This window comes from Petromyzon marinus, chromosome 53 (assembly GCF_048934315.1).
Source record: "Petromyzon marinus isolate PM22_M1 ecotype Great Lakes invasive population chromosome 53, UKy_Petmar_22M1.pri1.0, whole genome shotgun sequence".
Lineage (NCBI taxonomy): Eukaryota > Metazoa > Chordata > Hyperoartia > Petromyzontiformes > Petromyzontidae > Petromyzon > Petromyzon marinus.
In genome coordinates this window covers 2,934,150-2,959,938 of record NC_133719.1, presented here as the reverse complement: position 1 = coordinate 2,959,938, position 25,789 = coordinate 2,934,150, and the positions used below count along the sequence as shown (strand labels likewise).

Genomic DNA, 25,789 nt, shown 5'->3' with positions numbered 1-25,789 from the left:
AGTCAATTATATTCTTGGTTCTTTCGGTAAAGTCACGAAGGGAAACAATAAAATATAAAAAATATAAACAATACAATTCTCACGACGTTTCGACTGCAACACAAGCAATCATCATCAGGTGTGAAAACCACAACAAGAAAATTTGTGGCTGGGCACGCCCAGCAGATGCCACACAACACACAAACTCGGGGGGAAAGAGGTGCAGCACACACGAGCCATAGCATACCATAACTCTTTATTACATATTCTTGGTTCTTTCGGTAAAGTCACGTAGAAGGGAAACAGTAAAAATCAAACAATAAAATTCACGACGTTTCGATTTCAACACAAGCAATCATCAGGGTTTTTAAGAAAAAAAAACGCCACTTTTTCACATTTTCTTGTTGTGGTTTTCACACCTGATGATGATTGCTTGTGTTGCAGTCGAAACCTCGTGAGAATTTTATTGTTTTATATTTTTCTTATTTTATTATTTCCCTTCTACGTGACTTTACCGAAAGAACCAAGAATATGAATCCCTGCAGTCACAAAAGCTTTAAATCAAAATGTAAGAGTTGATGAGTTCCTATAAATTAATGTTCAAACGTGAATGAATAGTCGTAGCACGCTCCCTAAGACGCGTCTCGAGATTCTGTGCTCTGCTGGGTGAGGGACATTACCGTGCAATGAACGTGACATGCAGTGTGCAGCAGAGGGCAGTGCATCAACATACATCGTTGTACTGCACTTTATATGCTCCCCGCCTTCAACAACGCGCACTGACCAGCGTATTAAAATAAATGAATGAAATATAACAATGTATGACTCATATTGGCCAAACGGTACCTGCAAATTAATTTAATTGCCCCAAACTGCTCAAAACACTTGGCAAGAACCCTCCCTCGTAATGTTGTCGCGAGACCTTGGCCAAAACAAGCGAAGTTTAAAATCTCAACGCTCCAATGGGCGTAGGGGGGACTTGACCCCCCAGAAGCCAGCAGTGGATAGAGCCGGCGAGTGCCCACGTGGGGGCGAGCTGGAGCCGCCACGCCCACGTGAGGGCAGTTCCCGTCCCACGTGATCCGCGCGGCGCGCTTCCATTGGCGGCAGCGGGGGGGGGGGGTGCCCAGGAAGCAGCCGAGCCCGGGTGCGAATGTTGGGACGCGGTGTCACGTGACTAGCGCTGCGCGCTGCGATTGGTCAGGCGCGTGCGCGGGCTCTCAGCAGAGAGGGGGAAGGAGAGCGAGGGGAGAGGGAAGGGAGAGCGAGGGGAGAGGGAAGGGAGAGCGAAGGGAGAGGGAAGGGAGAGCGAGGGGAGAGGGAAGGGAGAGCGAAGGGAGAGGGAAGGGAGAGCGAGGGGAGAGGGAAGGGAGAGCGAGGGGGAGAGGGAAGGGAGAGCGAGGGGGAGAGGGAAGGGAGAGCGAGGGGGAGAGGGAAGGGAGAGCGAGGGGGAGAGGGAAGGGAGAGCGAGGGGGAGAGGGAAGGGAGAGCGAGGGGGGGGAAGGGAGAGCGAGGGGAGAGGGAAGGGAGAGCGAGGGGAGAGGGAAGGGAGAGCGAGGGGAGAGGGAAGGGAGAGCGAGGGGGAGAGGGAAGGGAGAGCGAGGGGAGAGGGAAGGGAGAGCGAGGGGAGAGGGAAGGGAGAGCGAGGGGAGAGGGAAGGGAGAGCGAGGGGAGAGGGAAGGGAGAGCGAGAGGGAAGGGAGAGCGAGGGGAGAGGGAAGGGAGAGCGAGGGGGAGAGGGAAGGGACAGCGAGGGGGAGAGGGGAGGGAGAGCGAGGGGGAGAGTAAAGGAGGGAAGAGTTGAGGGAATCGAGAGGAAAGAGAGAGGAAAGGGAGAGGAAAGAGAGAGGGGGAAGTAAAAACAAAGCGGGGAGAGCGCGCAAAGTGAGGGGAGAGTAAAGAGAGAGCGGCAGGAGAGTAAAAGGGGAGAGGGAGTGCCAGGGTGAGGCCGTACACGTGAGTCACAGGCGGCGTAATTCACACGCGACGACAGAACAACAACATCAACAATAACATCAACAACATCAACAACATCGTCATTGAGGGGAGGCCCTGCTGTCGCCGCGATGGCCCTGACGAGGTAGACGAGGAGGAGGATCTGGAGCAGCAGCAGCAGCAGGAGGAGGAGCAGGAGGAGACGCGGTCATGGGGGAGAGCTCCTCGTCCGATGGAGACTCGGTCACTGTGGAGCTGCAGCTGCGCACCGGTGAGAGAGAGGGGGGTCAGAGAGGGGGGTCAGAGAGAGGGGGGTCAGAGAGGGGGGTCAGAGAGGGGGGGGGTCAGGGGGGTCAGAGAGAGGGGGTCAGAGAGGGGGGTCAGAGAGGGGGGGGTCAGGGGGGTCAGAGAGGGGGGTCAGAGAGAGGGGTCAGAGAAGGGGGTCAGAGAAGGGGGTCAGAGAGGGGGGGTCAGAGAGGGGGGGTCAGAGAGGGGGGTCAGAGAGGGGGGTCAGAGAGAGGGGGGTCAGAGAGAGGGGGGTCAGAGAGAGGGGGGTCAGAGAGGGGGGTCAGAGAGAGGGGGTCAGAGAGGGGGGTCAGAGAGGGGGGTCAGAGAGAGGGGGGTCAGAGAGGGGGGTCAGAGAGAGGGGGTCAGAGAGAGGGGGTCAGAGAGGGGGGTCAGAGAGAGGGGGGTCAGAGAGAGGGGGTCAGAGAGAGGGGGGTCAGAGAGAGGGGGTCAGAGAGAGGGGGGTCAGAGAGAGGGGGGTCAGAGAGAGGGGGGTCAGAGAGGGGGGTCAGAGAGGGGGGTCAGAGAGAGGGGGGTCAGAGAGAGGGGGGTCAGAGAGAGGGGGTCAGAGAGGGGGGTCAGAGAGAGGGGGTCAGAGAGGGGGGTCAGAGAGGGGGGTCAGAGAGAGGGGGTCAGAGAGAGGGGGGCCAGAGATGGGGGCCCAGGGGAGAGAGGGGTGACCGGTGAGAGAGGGGGTCAAAGAGGGGGTCAGAGAGGGGGGTGACCGGGGAGAGAGGGGGGACTGGTGAGAGAGGGGTGACCGGTGAGAGAGGGGGTCAGAGAGGGGGGACCGGTGAGAGAGGGGGGCCCAGGGGAGAGAGGGGTGCCAGAGAGGGGGGCCCAGGGGAGAGGGGGGTGACCGGTGAGAGAGGGGGTCAGAGAGGGGGGACCGGTGAGAGAGGGTTCGGGGAGACGGAGCTTGGGGTTCACGGCTCGCGTGCTGTGGCTGCCTCTCGTCCCTGCCATGGGAGCAGTCAAGGCGTTTACCGTGGTGGTGGTGGTGACATGGTGGTGTCTTGGTGGTTGTTAGTGGTGGCTGTAGGTTTGGCGGTGGTGGTTGGAGGTGGATGTCGTGGTGGTTTGTTTTGGTGATTGGTTGTGGTTGTCATGCATGTTGTATGTCGCGTGGTGGTGGTGGTGGTTGTTGTTGCTGTTGATGCATGTTAAGTTGGTGACGGTGGGCCCGCAGGACCGGTGCAGACCCCACTCGCCGTTGATGTTAAACCGGGGTTGAGAGTCGAACTCGGGTATGGCAGCAACGAGAAGTTTGACTCAAGCGCCACCACCTCTCCCGTGTGACCCACAACGCCACGGGGAGGGCTCCCTCGGGTTCAAGTGTCCAGTTCATTTTGTTTAACCAGCTGAGGGAACTCAAGAGAGACCACGATAAAGTCTCTCGTTGGCAACGGCGATCTGTCTTTTTTTTTCTGCCAGACGACGTAACAAATAAAGAGTACAGCTGTGAAGCGAAGAGATATCGGAAAGAGAGAGAGAGAGAGAAAAAAAACCCGACAGCGTAGCATGACAACATTGAACGTTTCGCACGAACATAAATTGGCGTTAAATAATTTAAAGCTCTGGAACCGCAAGCGGGCTCCGGCAGAAATCTGGCTGTCGCCTGATGCTGCTGGTTGTAATTACTGGCGAAACGTCGTACTCAGATTGTGAATGTTGTGGATTTACTCTCCAACACATCGGTGTGGTGTACACTTAACAAATTGGCATGTTCTGTTTACGTGACAAGCCTTACTAATTGGTGGTGGCAGGTTTAACGACACATTTATATTTACGCGATTTAACCCAAAAACCTGTGTTATGGGCTCCGGCAGTTTGCTTCCGGGCAATTCTATATTTTTTTTGCAATGCGTTCGTGAGCGAAATTCGCAATGCTGAGGTCCGCTGGCGCATCGGCCGGCTGCCGTTGATGTTCTGATGCGGTCGGCGGTTACACCGGGAGAAGGAGGAATGTGAAAGCCAGGAGATGTGACGATGTTTGGGGTTTCAAATGAGGTTGTTTGTTTAACACGTAGGCTTCCGCGACCAATATTATCCATAACAGAGGCTTTTGTGGGTTATACAACCCTTACTAAACCTTACTATTTGGCTATGTCGTGTAGTGGGGGGTTTAGCAACACATTTATATTCATGCGATCTAACCCAAAAACCTCGATTGAGGTGTTTGTTCTGGACGTCTGCGTTGTTCCACTTTGTTCGCAAGCGTTGTTCTGGATCAGGGTGAGATATTCTATGATGATGATGGTGGTGATGCCGACAGCAGCGCGATCCCAGGAGGGAGATCAGGACTCTAGTTGTTGGCAAGGTACATTTCTCGAAGTCTTGCTTGCTGGGGTAGGTGGTTGTCGTTGGCAATAAAACGTCTCAATTCCCTTGCAGTTGGCATGGCTCTGCATACCGATCGTCGAGTCCAATTATACAAATGTGAGCCACGGAAACATTGAACAGATATACGGTGACTACTTGAATTACATGTAAACGGGAAAGTCCGTTCAGCGGTAGATTGACAAACAGGGCTTTAGACGTACAGAGAAGCCCATCTCGCCAGCTTTATTTATTTAAGGGGCTCCACGGTGGTGTGATGTTAACTACCTCGCCTGGTATACAGGAGATCGGGGGTTAGGTCCCGACCCTGATGCCTGTATATTTGGAGTTTGCATGTTCTCCCCGTGGTCGTGTGGATTTTGTCTCTGGGTCCTCCAGTTTTTCACTCCACGTTTAGAAAACATGCATTGAGACTGTTTCGACTATTTTGCTGCTTTAAATGTCCAAATGATAAGTCACCTTGTTGAGCTATCATATGTGGCCAGGTTGCTTCTGACAAATAAGTTAATACCTCAGTGGGCTTTGACTGGTAGGATGGGGATGGTTTAGTTTGTTGTTGTAGCGTTCTTACCCGCCCTTATACCGCACGTCTGTGAAAAATATCTTTATGGCTCATCGGATTCTTCCAGCATAAATACATATTCTGATTCTGAACATGCTCCAATGTTGAAGGTGGTGGCTTTTGCAATGCGCATCTGACAGTGCAACTCCAGCTGTGGGATGTCAGTTGTTAAGTCTATTTTGTTTAACCAGTTAAGAACTCAAGAGACCAGGATGAGTGTTATTTTGCACATGGAACCTGGTTGTTGAAAAATCTCCAAATGAGCTTCGGCGTTGAGAAGCGAAGCTCCCTGCAGCACACGGTTGTGCGGTGACAGCCTTGATAAGACGTGCGACCTGATTAACGTCGTATCTCGGCAAGCCACATTCAGACCGTTACGGCGGCGCAGCGGTTAGTGCCACTGCACTATGAACCCGGCTACGCGCGTTGCGATTTTTCTGGGCCATGGCTGACACCAGTGGCAAGTGTTATCTTGACCAGTCTTGCTTCCCTGCCCGCCCCCCCCCCCACAGCCATTCGCCAACCGCCACTGACCAGCGTGGGTGAAGCATGATCACACGATCCCCATGACAGACACGGCGCGTGAGGGAGGCCCTCGTATGGCAGGAGTGAATTGACCAAGGGCTATACTCACTTCAATTGGACAACCACCTTGGGGTGCAAAATGCACATTTGCAAGGGTCTTGTTAATGTGCAAGGGTTAGGCAGGCAGTCTCGCCTCCTTAGAACTCTTCTGTGGCTGCTCCCATGGTTACCGTTCCTGTGGACTTCGCTCGTTGGTTCGTCGACCCATGTTGAGGAATCGATCTGCCAGACATTGTTTCCTGCCGTCTGCACTTTGTTCAGCTATCACACTGTTGATCACAACAACAACAACGCAGGTTCACTCCCTCACCCGCTCGCCACACTGCAGGTCAAAATATTTATCTTTTTTTCTTCTTCCCTCGTACTGCTCCACTTTGGAATTCCCTCCCGATCTATTTTACCCAGCTCGTATAACCTCGTTCAACCAAATAAACGTGTTATCTCTTATAGAAATTTTGAGAGTGGTGTGCTGGCTGTTTGACATTGGGCCTTTGGTCCTGTGCTCAGAAACTGCGTGAGGATAAAAATGCAGTGCCACCCCATGTGTTAGAGTTGTCGGGCATCTGCTAAGTGTTAATCTCTTGCCACCACGAGACTCCGCATTGCCAATTGCTGTGAGCCACATGACGATGCAGCGGTGGTAGCGTCGCTGTTTCTATTCCTCCGTGTTCACCAGCGCTCGTGTATTTAAGCTGAGCCTGGAACGATGTAAAAAACACACATTCTTTGACTTTTTTGCGTTGATCGTAATTTTGGAAAAGAGTGCGGGCGTGGAGTGAGCGGTCTGGATTATGTCACTCGGTTATTTCCCGCAGCCTTTGGCTCACGCACGAACGTGAGAAACTGTAACCCGGGTGGAAATGGGACTTTTTTTAACCCCCCCTCCCTCGATTGCCTGGGTTTATGCCCGTGCCGGGGCGGGAATGTGGCACGGCTGATGGTTCAGTAGTAAGTGCTCGAGGGAGTTAGAGTGGCAGTCAGCCGGGAGGGACGTGCGACGTGACCGCTGTTTTGGGTTGTAAATTTTAGAGCAGCCCAGGAGATATCCTGGAGTGAATGTCCACACCACTCGTCGTGTTCACGATCTTAATCATAATAATCATGTCATTTATAACGCGCACAAATTTGCGGACGTAATGGCCGCAACTCAGAGGCGCGGAGCCAAGCTCAGAGTCGCTCGATAGCGTGGTTGTAGAGGTGAGTTTTTAAAGTGACTCTTGAAGGAGACGATTGAGGCGATGCTGCGAATGTGCGGAGGGATTACGTTCCAGCCACCGAGAAGCGGCGCATAGACGTGACCATCCTGGATCTTGGTATCAAGAGGAGGTCGTGAGTCGCACTGCGACAAGTCGTCAATAATGAAGAGAGGTACGGGGGGCAGGCAGATGTGAAGGCGCGGTGACGGAGGCAGGCGATCTTGTATGTGACCCTGCTGGCAATGGGTAGCCAGCGGAGAGGCAAGTGAGTCGAGACGGGGATGAGTGCGGCCAATGACGATGCGTGCCAGGTTGTTTTGTAGTCTTTAGGTTGCCAGAGGAGGACCGAACTAGGACGGAGTTGCAATCGTCGAGGCGAGACCCAACTCTGCAACGTGCCAATGTGTTGGCAGTTTCAGTGGGGATGAGAGGACATAAGTGTCTGAGAGCCTTCAGCTGAAAGTTACATGAACTGATGATATGACTGGTTTGACGGTCGAAGGATAAAGTTTAATCTAGGATGACACCGAGGTAGCTGAAGTGATCGGTGAACCTGATGCTGTGACCAAAGATGTGTATGTGTGTTGGGAATACTGATGAGTTGAGACGTTGCCTTGTACCTAACGTGATGGCCACTGACTTTGACGGATTAAGGGCAAGGTTGTGTGCAGAGAGCCACTGTTGCAAGGCAGTGGTACATTCCGAGAGCCTCTCAAAACCAGACGCATTCGTAGAATTGATGGCGGTGAACAGAATAGTGTCGTCCGCATATGAGTGGTGCTTAACACCGAAGCTTGCGATGAGGCGGCCGATTGGGGAAGTGTAGGCTGTGAACAGCAGGGGACCAAGGACGGAGCCCTGGGGGATGCCACGTAACGCTTTTGTTTCAGGAGATGTGGACGAGCCCACCCTGACTGATGATTGCCGATCAGAAAGGTACGACAGTATCCACTTGAGAATCCTCCACAGACTCACGCCTGCCCAGCACTCCCCTGTCAACTCACTCTACCCCTTTCCATGCATTCTGCTACCTCTCCCCCCTCATCTCACTCTGCTCCCCTGCACACACTCTAAATTCCAGCAACCAAGGATTTCCTTTGAATCCCTGAGTCAACCTTTGCTCAGTGGGAGGTCACTCCTTCTCCTCTGCTTTCTCCGGGATCTGAAACTCCCTTCGGATTCCTGGACCCATTTTAGTCCAGGTGCAAGACCTTCCTCTCCCCTCCTCGGCCTACGACTCATGTCCACCTCTGTCTTGTAAACAAACACACCCCACCGAATCTGTGCAGCGTCCTGAGATGTGATGCACATTTGTATGGGGGGCTGTATCGCTATTGATTGGGTCAATTTAGCTGTCCAAATAAATCCCTGCAAGGAATGTGAAGAGCTCGGACACAGTGCCAATGCGGACCTAATAGCTGCACACTTGCACGATGCGGCTGCTTAAAATTCGCCGTCTGATGTGAACAACTGCTTTGATGCAAATGCCGCTTTGAAGTCGGCGTCTGAAATCGCTCCCCGCGTGCAACCCGGTGGTGGCGGCGGCGGCAATCGGCAAAAAGCGGGAAAGGTTCCCTGCGCAGGGTCGCGAACCGGTAACCGTATTTGCAGAATCGGCGACCCGGTTCTGAAAGTCGGCAAAGCGGTGTGTAACCGCCTCCAGTGGGATTTGAGTAGGAAGAGGTGGTCGTGAGCCACACTTTTTTACCCCATCACGTGGCACCTGTTGATTGACTAACCGCGGTGAAAGCCATGGATGCTGCCGAGTGGACAGAGGTTGGGGGAGCGGGGGGGGGGATTTAAGAAACTTGCGCCCGTTGGATTAACTGCAGCACCAGGAGATAGAATCGAACCGGCGACTTCTGACCACTACACCCGCCGTGGCAGCCCCCCCTCCGTTCCTCGGTTAATACGGGCGAACACGTTTGTTTACGCTGTAATGACAGACACGTCTATGCTTGCGGCAAACCGGTTTTAACGTTTCTGTTCACGCGGTTGATGCCGGCAAAAAATAAACGATTGGAACGGCCCCAGTTTCGTGTTATTAAATATGTGCCCTGCGATGACTACACGTGCATGTACACGCGCACGGAGAGGGGGGGGAGGTGGATTATATCACTGTTCCACTTGGTGCCTTGACAGCAGTTGCCCTACTTCTCATACGCTCCCACCCACCATTCTTTATTTTTTCTATTCCGGACGTTTTTTTTTTTAGCACGCGAGAACTCCGGGGGAACGGCAGCGCTTACGGCAGCTCGCCGTTGTTTTTCAGGACATTAAAGATGCGCGCGAGCGGTGGCGTTGGCACGCTGTTGTGAGGTGCCACTTGTAATTATCTACGTCACATGCGTGTCTACAGTTGGCGCCCACCATTTTCTCTGGGCAGTGTCCACAGTGGGTAAGGTGGAGTAGGGGTTGGCTTTCCTATCCCTGCGCTCCTGAAATTAATGTTTGCCCAATTGGCCGTGCCGTGCGCGCTAGTCCCGAGTTGATCCTGCATTTTTGATCGGCCCCTTGTGCATTTTAGGGAGTCATTTGTGATTCTCCGAACAGGTGAACTGGCCTCCGTCGTGGGAAGCTGGAGTTTCCACCGCTGGCTTAGGGCCACCAGCGGAGATCCTTGCTTAAGCTGGGGAGACACTTGGAGGTGGCCGGACGGCTCGGACGTCAGGGCGCTGAGCCGACACTGCTGAGAGCCTGGATTAAGAATCCAGTCAGCCGCTGCCTGTGATTAGACGCGGCCTCTCGCTTGTCGGGAGGTGATGAACTCGGACAGGTCGCCAATGGCTGCGCCAACAAAAAAAAACATCGCAGCAAGTATGGTTTTGCAGTTAATTTGGTTACAATTCCCGCGCTGAGAATTGACAATATCGGTTTGACCGTCAATAATAATTAATTATTATAATTGTTTCAACTTGTAACACTGCACAGTATTCGCTCACTCTGGAAGAGCGAGCGAGAGAGAGAGGACGACTCAAGCAGTACAAGGGCTCACAGATGAGTGGGAAAGGCTCCGCGTTCCTCGACCTACAGTCATACCTCGGTATACGACCGCTTTGGAATACGTCGAATTCGGTACACGTCGTGTTTTGACGAGAAAAAAATGTCTTGGGATACGACGTCTTGCTTGGGATATGACGCGCTTGCTTGAACTTGTATGGGTCGGGATGAGTCACCGCGTTCCCGCGTAGACCCCGTTCACGACTCAAACAAAGCGCCGCTCCTCAGTCTGCCTGTACAGTAGATCTCGTTCAGTGCACAACCCTTGCTATAACTCTCTGGGAATTTTCACTTTTTTTTGTTGCCATTTTAACCCCTTTGAGCAAGCTAAAGTGATGTTAAATTTTATTTTCATTTCAATTTATTTTTATTTATATATGCATTTATCTTAATGTATGTATGCATTTTAGTAATAAGTAGTGTCTACATTATTGTATACAACCCCATTAATGTATTATATGCCATATAAAATATAATTTCTTATACTCTGGAACGGATTATTTCCCTTCCCTCTATTTCTTATGGGATAAATTCGTTTGGTATACGTCATTTTCGGTTTAAGTCCTACTTTCTGGAACGAATTGACGACGTATAACGAGGTGCCACTGTATTAAGCAGTTATTGGCCAACTAATGAGTGTTTATATTTGGGAAATAACCAGGGTACCTGGAAAAAACCAACCAACACAGATGGGTCACATGGAGTTCACATTTGCCGAACTTCCTTCTTTTGGGCAGCCAGGGTATGGCACCTTGATGCCCACGGGGAAGGAGTTCCACGGCAATTGCGCGATCCGCCAAACCTCGATGCCTCCACAGCACTGCGTTACAGGTCACGTGCATGGCCACCACGTCTCGGTGGCAGGGCGAGTTGTGAAAGTGTTGCTCTCTATTTGGGTGGAACGGGAGGTCACCTAATGAAGGGCTCTGAGAGGTAGCTCTGTGATACCCGCTTCCGTGGGGCTGTTCTCTTACGCAAAGGGTAGGTGCGCTGCTCTGCGCCATTTGCTGAATGGCTCTGCGACGACGTGACGCCGATAGCAGTCAGAATAAAATTTGGGGGAGGACGATTGATAATGATCAGTTGTATTTAAAGTAGAGACGCTCCGATGTGACGAATCACTAAAAGCAGAGACGATGAGCATGCGAGAGATCTTCAGCAAGGGCCGTGGGTCACGTGTTGCTTCCCTTGTTTATCACAGGGCAAAGCATTTTCCGATCGTTCATCTGGCAACCCGTGCACCGCGCAAACATCAGCACGCTTCCGCATGGCTTGCACTGCGTGCCGCCCAACGCAGGTTTCCGTACTGTCATCAGGACTTCGTTCTCCGCTATTCTCTGAAAAATTCCACCTGACAAAAGGGGCTGCTTTTTTCGGCCAGCGTCGTCTTTCAAAGGGACCTTAAAAGCCAACAACTGATAACAATGCAAAGAATGTTGCTACGATGCAATCGACACAATTGCAAATCACCTGGGGAGACTTGTGACCGGCTCGCTTTTCAATTGGATGGGATCGTAAACATTGCCTAAGCTGTTACCACGCGATGCTTATGCGTTGGGGAGCAGCTGAGCGGTTGCCATGGTTTGTATCCGCGGCCAAAGCCAGGGCTTACAACGAGCGTGGCCCGGCGGTCGCGCGTTCGCCGCTCGCTTAATGCCGTGGTGGGTATTGGACATACGAATACCACACACGGTTCGCTTCGCAGCGGCCGTTAAAGATCCCCAGACGTCGTTCGAAACGGGTTGGGCCCATTGTGCGTCGCCGTCACGGACCCATATTTGGAAAATTACCCCCGCAAATTGCTCGGCTGGGATCACGCGTGCGTGGCAACGTCGCGCCCGTGCTGTGAAACTACCGCGGACGGTGTCTGCGAAACGCCGTCTACGTGGCAACCCCGTGCTATAAGGATGGCGCGAATACCAAATGTTCTAAGTTATTAGTATGATTATTGAGCAGCCTCCTGTGATGCTGCCACACAGCAGGGCAGTGCGACGACTTTGGGCGTGTGTTTCTCACATTTTACACGTGTCGGTCATCTTTTTTTTAATGATTAAAGCACGTGCCCGTTAGAGTGCACCGCGAGACTCGTTTGGTCCAATTGCATCATTGAAATGGCACAATCACGAAGGCACTGGGCCCCTGTTGGTAATCGTTAGTGTCATCTTGAAGTTGCCCTTCGCTCAGCCGATTACGGCTACGATGCTACAGTGTTAGGAGGTTGTTGCGGCTGCGCCGTGCAGCTTGCCGCTGCGCAGCGTTCGGTTGCGATGGGAGCTTCTTCAGAAACTGAATTTTGGCAACGTGGAGCGAAACGTCAAACGTCGTGCCGAAGAAGCACACGGTGCAGCCTGCAGATGCAGCGGTGGGCAGCCAATTGTGGCCGCGATTGAGAGAAAATTCATTTGCCCACCTTCCTCGATGATGGATAAATGCTCGTAGAATGCCACGGTGGTGTCGGACGTACTTGGAACAAATGGCATTGTCATCCGCGCTGGGAGGGAGGTGGTGCATTCACCACACAGGCTGCTTTCGCGACCAATATCACGATTTACAATAGATTTTTGGGCCGGATTGCACGAGTAAAATGTGTGTTGTACACCGCCCCTCCTCTGCCCGACACAATTATCCGACCAAACAAAATCTATTCAGCATCGTGGTGCAGTCGGAGTCCTATTGGCATCAAACCATCGACTCGTCGCATAAACAATCCCACGCTCTGTAAAACCGGCGTGCAGCGTGACGCCCGTGCACTCTGCCAGTCCTGTGCTGTTGCTCTTCAGTAACTGTGGTTCGCCTGCTCGCTGAGCAGCCACGTCGAGGAAGCAAGCGCCACGCTTGAGTGCACGGTTGACTTTGGCGGTTGTGTGTGCAGCGCGACGCACCCCTCCCCCCGTCACGTTACTGCGACGAGGGGGGAAGCGCCTGCTCGCTTGGTCCGGTCCCCCCTCTATCGGATTGAGATCGGATTGGGGAAAATGGAAAAGTAATTGGGCGGAGGAGTTATTCCACAAAGCCACTCGCGGCTAAGTGAACTGCCGTGCGATTTGCCGATGACGAGGCACGGCGGCGAGGGGACCGCCGTGGATTAAGTGAGAGGACAAAAGCTCGGCCGCTTAATTTGCTCATTCCTTAACGGACAAGCAAGTGGACTCTTCTCGCTCGGAGTTCTCACTTTCCACGGCACGAGTGTGGTTACTGTCAGTGTAGCGGGGCGGGGGGTGGCGGTGGTGCGGTTCGGTACAGGGTGCTGCTGCTTGCGGAGGGCAAGGGGAAGCCGTGAGGTTCTGCTGTGCGCCCGGCGGTTCGGCGCCGCTTGGCTTCGCCGGCCTGCTCGCCGCCCCCGACCTGAATACAAATGTCGCACATCGACTCCCCCGTCATATGGACGAAGAAGGCGTGCGTTTGCCGACGTGGTGCGCGAGAACCCTAGCTATTCGCCCCTTTTTTTCCCCAAGCCGCCCCAGCGCGCGGGGCCCTCACGGTTCGGGTGATTTTTCCACTGGCTCTTTGCCAAGCCGAGCCAGAACCAAACCGTGAAACTCTGCGGCTTGCGAGTCCGACTCAGGCGGCCAAGCAGGGTTGCGTGCGGGGGGGGGGGGGGGTTCGTCATTTTTGCCGTATGGTGTGTCCGTCCGCGTGCGGCTTGACTCGGCGGCGTTTTTTTTGTTTCTGCGTTTCGAAAGCCAACAACCCGGGCACGCACCTCCCATTCCAGCGCCGGGCCGGCTTGGCAGGGCCCTGGCGCGGCCCCGGTGCGGCTCGGTTGTGTGGTCGGAAAGTGCGCGGTGTGGCAGGACTCGTTTACATCGGCAGCGCCGGGTCAGGGCGGGGGGGAGGGTGTAGAGGATGCGGCCGGCGCATCGGTACACGCCGAATGCGATGTCGCGGCACGCGTTGTTACGACGCGGACCCCCGCCATGCAGACGCACGCTCGCGTAGCCTGGCCCAAATACCCCTGGCTGCTTTAATGAAGCCCAGAAAGCACAGAGTGAGGCCGTCGACGATTCACCGTGGCAACTTAAGACCCAAATATAATAACTTAAGACCCGTTTCGCCCTCGCTCTGCGATCGTCAGTGCAGCGGAACTTTCGCCAACGTGCCGCCCCACAGCTGCGCTTGAACCCTTGCAAACAGCCGTGGTCCACGCGGCGCCCGTGGACTGGGTCGCGACCAGCGTGGCACTGGCCGCGGCCCGAGCGTTGTGGCTCTTGCCGCGTCAGTTGATTTGTGGTGGACGCTCTTGTGTACGGCAGCTCCACACACAATTGAGGCCGCAGATTGGCAGGGCTGTACTCCACTGATGAGTATTGAAGTTGGCGGAACCGATATGTCTGTTCTACTTATTATGATCTATGATTACTCCTACTGCGCTTGTTTACCCAGGAATGCCTTGCCGAGCCTCTACTGTTTTTTAAGAGGGTCCTGCCAAGCTTTCGCAGGGGGGTGCGACGTTGATGCTGTGTGTGTGTGTATATTCCCAATTGAGAAAATCTGTGGGTATTCTTTTTTCTTTCAGCGTTGAAGTGTTTGTTGCCAATACCGGTTACATTGTGTGGTGTGATTCTTTTAAGCTGTGGGAGGAAACCGGAGAACCTCGAGGAAATCCCTGCAGAACACGGGGAGAACATTGAACTCCACTCGCTCACGCTCCCTCGCACACAAACACAAGGAACACATTCCTGCGGAGGGAGCTGGTAGGAACGTTGGGTTGCTCGGTCAATGGCCAGGGTCAACGGCGGCATGTGGTGTATTCCGCAAATATGTCCGACTGGGAGGGTGGGCACAAGCCGGCGTGAGTAGGTTAAACGTTGAGTTTTATAAGGGCACCACGGGGTGACCAGCCCCTCCCCACCCAGCCCCACCCCTCCCACTCCCCACCCAGCCCCTCCCCACCCTCCCCACCCAGCCCCTCCCCACCCTCCCCACCCAGCCCCTCCCCACCCTTCCCACCCAGCCGCTCCCTACCCTCCCCTCTCCACCCAGCCCCACCCCTCCCATTTTTGGATGCACGACGGACGGACACAATAATCCCCTGTGGGTTGGTGTAACCAGGAGGTTACTACCAGTATAACTTGTATAGCCTGAACAGCCTTTCGGGGCAAGTGCTGTTAGCGAGCACCCACAAAGGCCGGCATGGCGCACGAGGGGGTGGGTGGCTGGCACCTTGCCCAGCTGCCTTTGTAACCCCAGTGTTGAAGTTTACACATCGCACCAGGTGCTCATATTAGACTGAATTGACCTCGGGGAGGTCCAGGACCGGTTGAGATAATTGTCATTGGTGTTGGTGGCCCTGAGCGGGAATTGATCATCGGGTCGCTGGGTTCATGGCGCAGCGCGCTAACTGCTGCGTGACCGCTCCCCACACCACTCACTTGCTCTCGGCAGAACAGGGGGGGGAGATTATACAAACTCCAGGCAGGATGGCTCCCTAGTCGAGAATTGAACCCAGACCCTTCTTGCTGCTGGGCACGAGTGTCTCTGCTGTGCCACCCTTGCCTGCCAGCTAGGCTGCAACACACAGATGCGCGAGCGAGCTGTGCCGGTTTGCAACATTTTGCTATTGGGCGCTCGTGGGCGGGGGGGTGGGTGAAGGGGGATTTACCGCTGGTGGCCAGGGCGCCAGCTCGCGCGCCTCGTCGCTGCGTGTGCACGGACGGCACGAAAGCGACGTCTCGGCCAATGAATTTGACCTCCGGATATTGATGCGAGACGAGGCGGACCGTCGAGCGCTCGTCACGGTGACTCTGGTTGCCGTTTGGAAGTTGACCGGGGCGATGACCGCATTTATTTCCCGCTTCTGAAATAGCTGCGCACCAACCGAACGCATCCCCCCCACCCCTCCCCCGTTTGCGTTCAGCGCGGTCCATATGCCGAGCTCGATTTCGAGAACCATTTGAGGTGAGAGTTCCTGTATTTCCCGGCCAAGGAACGGGGAATGCGTTTCCTGCCGCTGCGTTCCACCGCAACGCGTCACTACTTTTTTTTCACTTTGCGATTTAAAAAAAAAATCAGGATGACGTTCATCGAGGAGATGGAGCGATGCAATTTGCTGGTTGGGTTATTACATCGCGAGATTGTGGGAGGTTGGAGGCACGGTGGAGGGTGGTGAGGCCTTCATATAGCAGTGAATTGACCATGGCTGACGACGATGGTGATGTTAATCTGTGAAGACGCAAACCCAGTTGCACGGCTGAAATTGATTCTCGCAAAGCTGCGAATGTTTGTGATCGCTCTGTCCTCGTGCACAGACGCCTCTTCCCACACGGTCGGCAGAGGAGGAGCAGGGTGCCAATGGGATCTCTGTTAAATCCAGCGGCTTTACGCCCGTGGGTGTAGCTCCGAACAGATGCAGCGGTGCCAGCGCAGGCGGTCCTGCATTTGGTGTTGGTGTGACTGGCACGAGAAGCAGATTTTGTGAATCATCTCCGCACATCTCCGTACATCTCTGTACATTTCCCACTCTCACGTGACCCACCGCTAGACCCCTTGTCGACCGCACCTGTTAACGAGACGATCCCTCCCTGGCTGGCTCTCGGTACAAACCCGGATCCGGTTTCAACCAGCGCTGCTGAATGGCTCCAGAACGGGACATCCGTTGCAAAAACATAATTCGCTTATCTCTGCAACACGGCACACGAAGTGAGAAGATGCACATTTCCCCTCCTCAACGCGCTTCCCTGCCGCATGACCGTTGAGCGAGCAGCTCGCGATCGGAAGGTCACGGACCCTCCTTTTGGGGGGTTGACTCGGGCCCATCGCCCCTCCAGGGTCGACCGGTCGAATGCCGCGCTGCGGGGGACGTCAACGGCGGTCGTCCTGTGGACGGACTCGCCCTCCGCCATAGGCATGAGGAACTTCCGCGGTCCCTGCGGGGGCCGTAAGCTGGCGACGAGCACCAGAGTGTGGCAGGAAGCCGCTTTGGCTTTGTTTTGTGAGGTTATCGGACTTGGAGGTGGTGGCGCAATTGGCGGTCAGCAGCTACGACGCGTGCGCGACGACGCGGCACGCCGAGATTGTGAAGACGGGTGGGGTGTGTGCACGTGTGTGTGTGTGCACGTGTGTGTGTGCACGTGTGTGTGTGTGCACGTGTGTGTGTGCACGTGTGTGTGCACGTGTGTGTGTGTGTGCACGGTAGTGTGTGTGTGTGCACGTGTGTGTGTGCACGTGTGTGTGTGTGTGCACGTGTGTGTGTGTGTGTGCACGTGTGTGTGTGTGTGGTGGTTAGCACGCTGCGCCAAGAACCCGGTGTCCCGAGTTCGATTCACCGCTCACGGCCAACTCCAGCGACCGTTGTCTGAACCGGTCCTGGACCTCCCCTAGGTCGACTCAGCCTCAAATGAGTACCTGGGTGCGGTGTTGTAAAACATCGCCACTGGAGAGACAAAGGCGGTCGTGCGTGCTGTTGGCCACCCACCCCCTCGTGTGCCGTGCCGGCCTTCATAGGTGCTCGCTAACAGCACTTGCCCGAACAGTCTCTTTAGGCTATACGGGGGATCTTTGTCTTGTGTGTGTGTGCGCGCACCCGCGCGCGTGTGTGCGTTTGTGCGGCCGTGTGTCTACTTGGCCAGCTACTTGCGGCGCTCTGCGGAAAGAATGCAATTATTTTTAGAGCCATCAACTGTTAATTCAAGCGATTGGAGAGGGTGGGGGTCTACTGGGCTGCGCTGTGTCAGTTTCCAAGTGCAGATTCACCGAGCGAGGCGCCGTGTCCCAGGCGCTGTCCAAGTACAGATTCGGGTAGACAGCTCGAGTGTGGCTGGCAGTAGGGACGTTCTGTTCCGCCTGGCGGGCATGCGCGTGCAGCGCGTGGACCGGCACACGGTGTCCTTGTTAGAAATATAATGCATATGCACGGATTCTGTAACGCTTTCCACGCACTCTGCTACGTCTCTTCTCACTCTACTCCCCTCCGCCGCACTCTCTCTTCCAGAAAACAATGCTTTCTGTCGATGCCCCTCAGTCAACCTTCGCTCAAGTGGTGGTGGTGGTGGGGGGGAGGGTCACTCATTATCCTCAGCTGCCCCCATTGTTTAGAACTTCCTCCAGCTGCCCGTGCCGAGCGACGTCCTCGTTGGCTTGGCCTTTCGCCAACCCCCACTGTGACAAGCGCGGAGAAGTACGGTCAAACGACCAGCCGGCGTGGTGGGGGGCGGGAAGCCCCCGGTCATCTCTATCGGTGGATTATGTCATTTTAAATTTGCTTATTTATCCAGGAGAGCCACGCTGAGCCATAGGACTTACTTCGCACGGGGATCCTGCTACCTTGGGTTTATTTTTTTTACTTGGAGGATGTTTTCAGCCGACTAATGATGAGCGAGTCGTGTTTATTGTACACGTGGGAGGGAGGCTGCAGCGCCCGGAGCAAGAGGCATGCCTTGCGCGAGGGGGCAACGCTCGATCCCCGTCGCAGATGGGGCCAGAAGGCAGAACAAGGGTGCCCCGCGGGTAGCGAGTTTCACAACATTTGTGTGCGAACCACCATCCCTCGCTGCCTCCACAGCGTTGGATCGCAGGCAGCCACGTTCCACTGCCGCCACCAGCCCAGATTGACATTTAATTGCGTAGCCTTTCCGAGTTTTGAGGGGGGGGTGTCTCCAGGATATTGTGCATGTTCTTTTTTGGGGAAGCTGGTAAATGCGGCTGTGGTGGTGGAGCCAGCTGTTGGTGGGGGGGGGGGGGGGGGTGGACAGGGTGGGGGCTTTACCTGTGTAGGGGGGAGTGCACCGAGGTGAACTCTTGTGTGGTGGTGGTGGGGGGGACCAACACGGCGTGAGCGGGAAAAATAACACGGCCCACTGAGAACTAAACCTGAATAAGCAGATCGCAGGGGGAGATTGGTTTCGACTTTTGAGTCCTGCGGTTCACGCCCGGAAACCGGCGTCGCAACACGAAACTGGCGGCACACACAGAGGCTACCCCCCCACATGCCCCCCCCACAGCCCTTAATAGGCCGCTAGTGCGGTTAGCGAGCACCTATGAAGGCCTGCACGGCACACGAGGAGGGTGGGTGGCCAACACCACGCCGGGCTGCCTTTGTCTCCCCGGTGCCGATGTTTACACGCTGAAGCAGGCCACGTAAAATGTGGAACGCTCGCTGCCGGCAGGAAGTCACGGGACAGGACCCCCAGGTGTTATGGGATGACTGCCTGAGATGACTAGCAAGATGCACCACCTTGTCTCTGCACGCGAGCGCACACATTGCATCACACGATGACCAGCACACATTGACACACCCACGCACGTTGACACACCCACACACATGCATTACATCACGCAATAACACACACACACCTACTCAGCAGCAAAGACAAAGATCCCCCGTGTAGCCTTGACAGACTGTTGGGGCAAGTGCTGTTAGCGAGCAGCACCTATGAAGGCCGGCACGGCACACGAGGGGGTGGGTGGCCAGCACCACCCCCGGCCGCCTTTGTCTCCACCAGTGGCGATGTTTACACACCGCACCAGGTACTCATTTGAGGCTGATTCGACCTAGGGGAGGCCCAGGACCGGTTCAGATAATCATCACCAGTGTTGGTCGTGAGCGGGAATCGAACTCGGGTCGCCGGGTTTGTAGCGCAGCGGGCTAACCACTACTACACTGCCGCTCCCCACTCTACAGCACACGTGGACACACACGCACACACGTATTGCGTCACGCGGTTATTGTTATTTTATTAATTCAAACTCTCTCCCCACCACCATCATCGTTCGGGGGTCAATCCACTGATTATGGCGCTTGTTTACGCAGGAAAGCTTCACCGAAGTCTGAAGACGCCGTTTTCAGGAGGGTCCTGCCAAGTGTTTTCGCAGTAGGGGGTGATGTTTACTGCTGTTTTGTTCAGCTTTCGAGATGTTGTTTGGCAAATTTATACGCATTCATTAATCCCCCCCCCTTCGCATGTGAAGGGCTCGCAAGTGACGTCATCACAACTACCCAACTATTTAAGGAACGAAACGGGAGGATGTCTTCACAAATCTGGCTGTCGCCTGATGATGCCGGTTGTAATTACTGGCGAAACGTCAGGCCCGGATTGTGAATGTTGTAGATTTGCTCTCCAGCAGACAGGTGTGCTGTACTGGTAACGAATTGGCATGTTCTGTTTACGTGACAAACCTCACTATTTGGCTATGTAGGGTGGTGGCGGGTTTAGCGACACATTTATTTTTTCGCGATCTAACCCAAAAAAAACGACATTGTGGTTGGCCTATACTGTTTGCATTGTATGGGGTGTTTATCTATGGAAGGAAACCAGCGAACCCGGAGTAAACCCATGTAGAACAGGGTGAGAACACAAACTCCACACACTCACTCATTCACACTCTACAGAACAGGGTGAGAACACACAAACTCCACACACTCACTCATTCACACTCTACAGAACAGGGTGGGAACACACAAACTCCACACACTCACTCATTCACACTCTACAGAACAGGGTGAGAACACACAAACTCCACACACTCACTCATTCACACACTTCAGAACAGGGTTGGAACACACAAACTCCACACACTCATTCACACACTGCAGAACAGGGTGAGAACACACAAACTCCACACACTCATTCACACACTTCAGAACAGGGTGAGAACACACAAACTTCACACACTCATTTACACTCTGCAGAACAGGGTGGGAACACACAAACTCCACACACTCATTCACACACTGCAGAACAGGGTGAGAACCCACAAACTCCACACACTCATTCACACTGCAGAACAGGGTGAGAACACACAAACTCCACACACTCACTCATTCACACTCTACAGAACAGGGTGAGAACACACAAACTCCACACACTCATTCACACACTTCAGAACAGGGTGAGAACCCACAAACTCCACACACTCATTCACACTCTACAGAACAGGGTGAGAACACACAAACTCCACACACTCACTCATTCACACTCTACAGAACAGGGTGAGAACACAAACTCCACACACTCACTCATTCACACTCTACAGAACAGGGTGAGAACACACAAACTCCACACACTCATTCACACTGCAGAACAGGGTGAGAACACATAAACTCAACACACTCATTCACACACTTCAGAACAGGGTGGGAACACAAACTCCACGCAGGAAAGTGCCCGAGTCGGGACTCAAACCTATGCACAATACCACATAAAGACAAACATCGTCACACACACGTGCTATATTACATCATACCAAGCTGGATGTACACACAACTTCAACAACAGCCGCTAGTCGCAACTAATTAGCGGTGACATCACCACGTCGCATGTGCCAGCCTGGGTGCCCATTGAGGCTATCACGTGAAGTGTGGAAGGCTCGCTGCTGGCAGACGGTCACGGGACAGATCCAGGTTCCATGGGTTGACTGACTTAGATGACTCGCAGAGGGCACTACCTCTGGTCCCCACTGCCACCTTGATGCGTTTGAGCTGTGGGCACGCACACACGCACGCGTGAGTAACCTCGGGAGACGCGCGTGCGTGCGCACGCAGTCAGCGCGAAGGCGGGTGCGGTGCATTGCGCGTGGTGACGGGCACGCGCCGCACGCCTCCCAACGTGCCGATTGCGCCGTTTGGTCACGGGGACGCGACATGTCTCTTGCGCCCGTGTGGGGCCTGTGATCGCCGCAATTCGCGATTACCGCACGCCCGCGACAACGGGCTTCATTACATCATTCACTCCCTTGCTTCTTCGAACATCGAGTTCTTTAGTCGCTCGGCGGTGCGCGCTGCGCACGGGTACGCGTTCGTGTGCTTTGTAATCATAAACGCGTTCGCCCCGCTTGTCGGTTCGGGGCTCGACTCCGGCGGGCCGCCCTGGTTAATGCTGCGGTAAATGTTCACTGCGGCGTACCGCGCGCTGTCCGCTTGGCCCACCGGTTTCGCGTTAACTCGGTGGTTGCCGTCGTTCCGAGACGAGCAGGCCATTATGTTCCGTAGACACGGTCCAAGTTCTCCAACCAACATTGGGAAACAAAAAGCTCGTTTGGGAAACGCAGCCATCGTCGCTCCCGCCCCCCCCCCCCCCCGACTGCGAAAACCTAGCAGGACCCTCCTGAAGAAACAGCCTTGAGACTCAGGGTGGCTGTTATTACAGCCAGGGTGTGTTGCAGGGCAAGTTGCCCTGGTCGCGGCCCTGCACTTTCTGTCACAGCAAGAGGTCACTGCTTTGACAGAAGTGACTGAGCTTGCTAAGTTTAGAAACCCAGGGCTACTGCCAAGTTAAATATATCCCCCCTGCAGTGCCCGATCAGTGCAGATAAGATGCTTGCAGCAGTGATAGATACATATTGTTTGCACTCCTGGTGCTTGAGCCTATTTTTGGTGTTTATTATTTGAATTATTAGTATCATCAATATGATCATTGTATTGTTGACTTAAAGCTTTCGTGACTGCAGGAATTCATATTCTTTTGGTCTTTTGGTTAAAGTCAGGTAGATAGAAATAAAAATATCACGATGTTTCGACGGCGACGCAATCGCCTGATGACGATTGCTTGCGTTGCGATCGAAACGTCGTGATGTTTTTATTTCTATCTTCGTGACTTTACCGAAAGACCCAAATAATATGATTATATTGTTATTGTCAATAGTTTAAATTTAAACTTTGATTGAAAGCTTTTGTGACTACAGGGGTTCATATTCTTGGTTCTTTCGGTAAAAGTCACGTAGAAGGGAAACAATATTATTTTATTGTTTCCCTTCTACGTGACTTTACCGAAAGAACCAAGAATCTATATAGTTAAAATTTAGCTTACTTTATTTGACTTTTGACATTTGTCGCAAAAGTGGTGTCGTGCCGCGCGCAAGTTGTCGCCTGTCGTTGCGAGGGTTCTTGCCCTAACGACCTCGTGGAATCGGGAGTTGCCACAAAAGTCTTCGCTTGCACCATGATTGGCACTCGGGGCCCTGATGACCACCACCACTTTGCCACCACCTGTGCCGCTATTGCCGGGTCGCTGGCTTGCTCTGCCAGGCCAACCGGCAACGTGTTTACGTTTTAATGAAACCGCTCTTTCGCTCAACACTGTCCGGCGTAATCGCCACTTTTTGGAATTTGTGAATTCAGCATTCTGCTCTATTTGCTTTTCAAGATTTTTGAGTGACTCGTATATGTCTTGAAAATAATTGTTTTTTTACCGTGTGCCATTTTAGAGAATTCATAAACATCATCAGCCACGATCAAGACCCTTGTTCTTCTTGCGTATGGCTCCGTTAAGTTGAGTAGAGAATTTAACGGCGTGTTCGCGAGCCAAATACATTTAGGGTAAATTCCTCCGTTGAGAGATCCCGCGGGGGGGGGACATTGAGTGAGGATGTGAATCCATTGAAAGATCTCGTGGGGGGACATTGAGTGAGGATGTGAACCCCTTGGCTGCTCGGCCTGTGGAACTAAAACGTAATTTTTTTTAACATGACGTGGGTGCACTGACTCATGCGCGTTAGATCATCGCCATTTCCGTAGCTGTTTAATTCTCACTTCCTGGTTCAGCAACCTGAAGATGCTCGACGCGGTTTAAGGCGAAACCCCCCAGTGTACCCGATTGCTAACAATTCCATTGTGAAAAATCGCCCTCGGACTCACCGGCGAGGGAGCTCGAAACGACAACAATCGGCGTGACCCCCATGGGAATTGCCAATTGTGCATCACCGAAAGCAACCCAGTGGGTGGGGGTGGGCGCAGAGAAACAAACGACGCGGTGCGCACGTGACAATTCAATTCGTTTGGACCGCTTCGGGCGGCGGAGGGCTCTCGCGACGAAAAGTTTGGCCGGAGTGATTACGTGGCATGAACCGAAATCTCAATTGCCAAATTGTTGCAATAGTTCTTTACAGGATTACACCTGAGGCAGCTTAGAATAGTGCCGCGACAACAAAGCAGTCTTCACAGAACCCGGTTGATGGATTAACGCCGCACGCAAATATGCGCCGTGTGCCCCTCCCCCCCGTGTTGCCTGAGCCGAGGCCGGCGTTCTCAGTCCGGGGTTGACGAAGTCCAGATCCCCGGCAGTAATGGCCCCCGTGATTGCATTGGCGAGTGCGGGCGTGCATTCGCTGGCGCTTTACTCCTGGGGCGGGGAGCGGCGCCGCAACGCATGGCGCACCGTGCTGCGAACCCAGCGGCCTGAGTCGGATTCCCAGCCACGGCCAACGTCGGTGATATCTGAACCCGGGTCGTGGTTGCGCCCTCGCCACCTTTCGCCAACTCATACCGACGAGCGTGGTGAAGTATTGATGAACAACTCTCAATCACCTCACAGCCTCGGTGTATTTGCTAGAGCGCTATGGGAGTTGGAGACTCGTGAAAGCGGCCGGTGGCTCAGCGGCTAAGTCGGAAGGTTGCGAGTTAAAATCCTGGTCGGGGGTTGACTCAGGCCATCATCCTTCCGTGGACTGGTGAAATGGGTACCATTTTGCGATGAAGTCAATGGTGGTTGTCCTGTGGATACACTAGCCCATGCCATAGGAATGAGGAATTTCCACCACTGGGCTCTGCGGAGCAATAAACAGAAGATGAGCACTCGCTCCTCAACGTGGCTCATTTGAGCAGCAGGGAATGACTCTAACACTTGGATACATCTTAACGCTCAATACAATACGATTACAAAACACTACACTGCAAGGCGGTGCCGCGGATTTACATAGCTACGAAATGCGACCGCATCTCGCGGCGCTGTCCAGTAGCACCGTGCTTCTTTGGTTTGTCGAGAGAGAGAGAGGCGGTCATCAATCATAGGCAGAGGAAGGTCTTGAGCCTGGACGTGAACCGGGGCAGGGAACCGACAGCACGGACGATGGGGGGGGGGGGGGCGGGGGGTGGTGGGGAAGGACTAACACGATAGGGCGTTTAATTATGCACACAATTCGTTGTTCTCACACGATCACGCGTGTCGTGCCATCGTTACATTGGGGGGCCGAATCTGTTGCGGTGCGGGCAAGAAGAGCCGAGTAAATCGATAGGCACGTGGCGATTCTCTCCCGTTATTGATCCGTGGCGAGGGTTGGAAGCGGCCGGACTCCATGGCGACGCGCCGAGGGAAGCCGCCCCCTTGCTCTCGAGTGCTCTCATCAAAGCGTGGCGGTGGCTCGTTCGAGTCTGGCCCCGAGGGGGAAGTGGCGACCGTGCCTCCACTGGTGCACGCACGCGTGTGTGTGTGTGTGTGTGGGGCTTATTATTTAATTAATTAGGTCCTGCCTCCCCCTTCCTCACCTCCGTCACGTTTTGTAAGCGGTTCACAAACATCGCAAGCAGTTTAACATGTAGAGTTTCAGGGCCAATATTGTCCATAATAGAGGTCTTTTTTGGGTTGGATCGCGTAAATATAAATGTGTCTTCTTTGGTTCTTTCGGTAAAGTCACGTAGAATGAGAATAAAATAATAAATTGATAAAATAAAATAACACAATAATATTCTCACGACGTTTCGGCCACAACACAAGCGGCCTTCATCAAGTGAAGGGACGAGACTTCTGGTAGGACAGCGCTGAAGGCCGCTTGTGTTGTGGTCGAAACGTCGTGAGAATATTATTGTGTTATTTTATTTTATCAATTTATTATTTTATTCTCATTCTACGTGACTTTACCGAAAGAACCAAAGAAGATGAATCCTTGCAGTCACGAAAGCTTTAAATCGAAATATAAATGTGTCGTTGAACCCGCCATTTCCCAACACAGCCAATTAGTTCGTTTTGTCATTTAAACAAAATGTGGCAATTCAGTACCAGTACAGCACACCGGTTGGGTGCTGGAGAGTCCAGTACAGCACACCGGTTGTGTGCTGGAGAGTAAACCGACAACATTTAAAATTGGAGTAGCGTGATGTTTCGCCGGTAATTACAACCAGCATCATCAGGCAGACAGCCAGAGCCATGGAGAAATCCTCCTCCTGCTTCCATCTTAATTAGGAATTTGCACATACGTTT

The 25,789-nt window shown here is 53.7% G+C and overlaps 1 protein-coding gene across 2 annotated transcripts in view; it reads left to right on the top strand.

The window, feature by feature from the left end:
• Positions 1-1,798: 1,798 nt before the first annotated feature.
• Positions 1,799-25,789, top strand: part of RPS6KA5 (ribosomal protein S6 kinase A5) — a 45,375-nt gene continuing 21,384 nt past the window's right edge. Inside the window, exon 1 of one of the 2 annotated variants that reach the window (XM_032974310.2) lies at positions 1,799-2,184. In XM_032974310.2, the coding sequence (XP_032830201.1) occupies positions 2,124-2,184 (61 nt within the window). In that variant the 5' untranslated portion in view covers positions 1,799-2,123. The remainder of the gene's footprint in view (positions 2,185-25,789) is intronic. The other variant, XM_032974311.2, reaches the window with a different exon arrangement.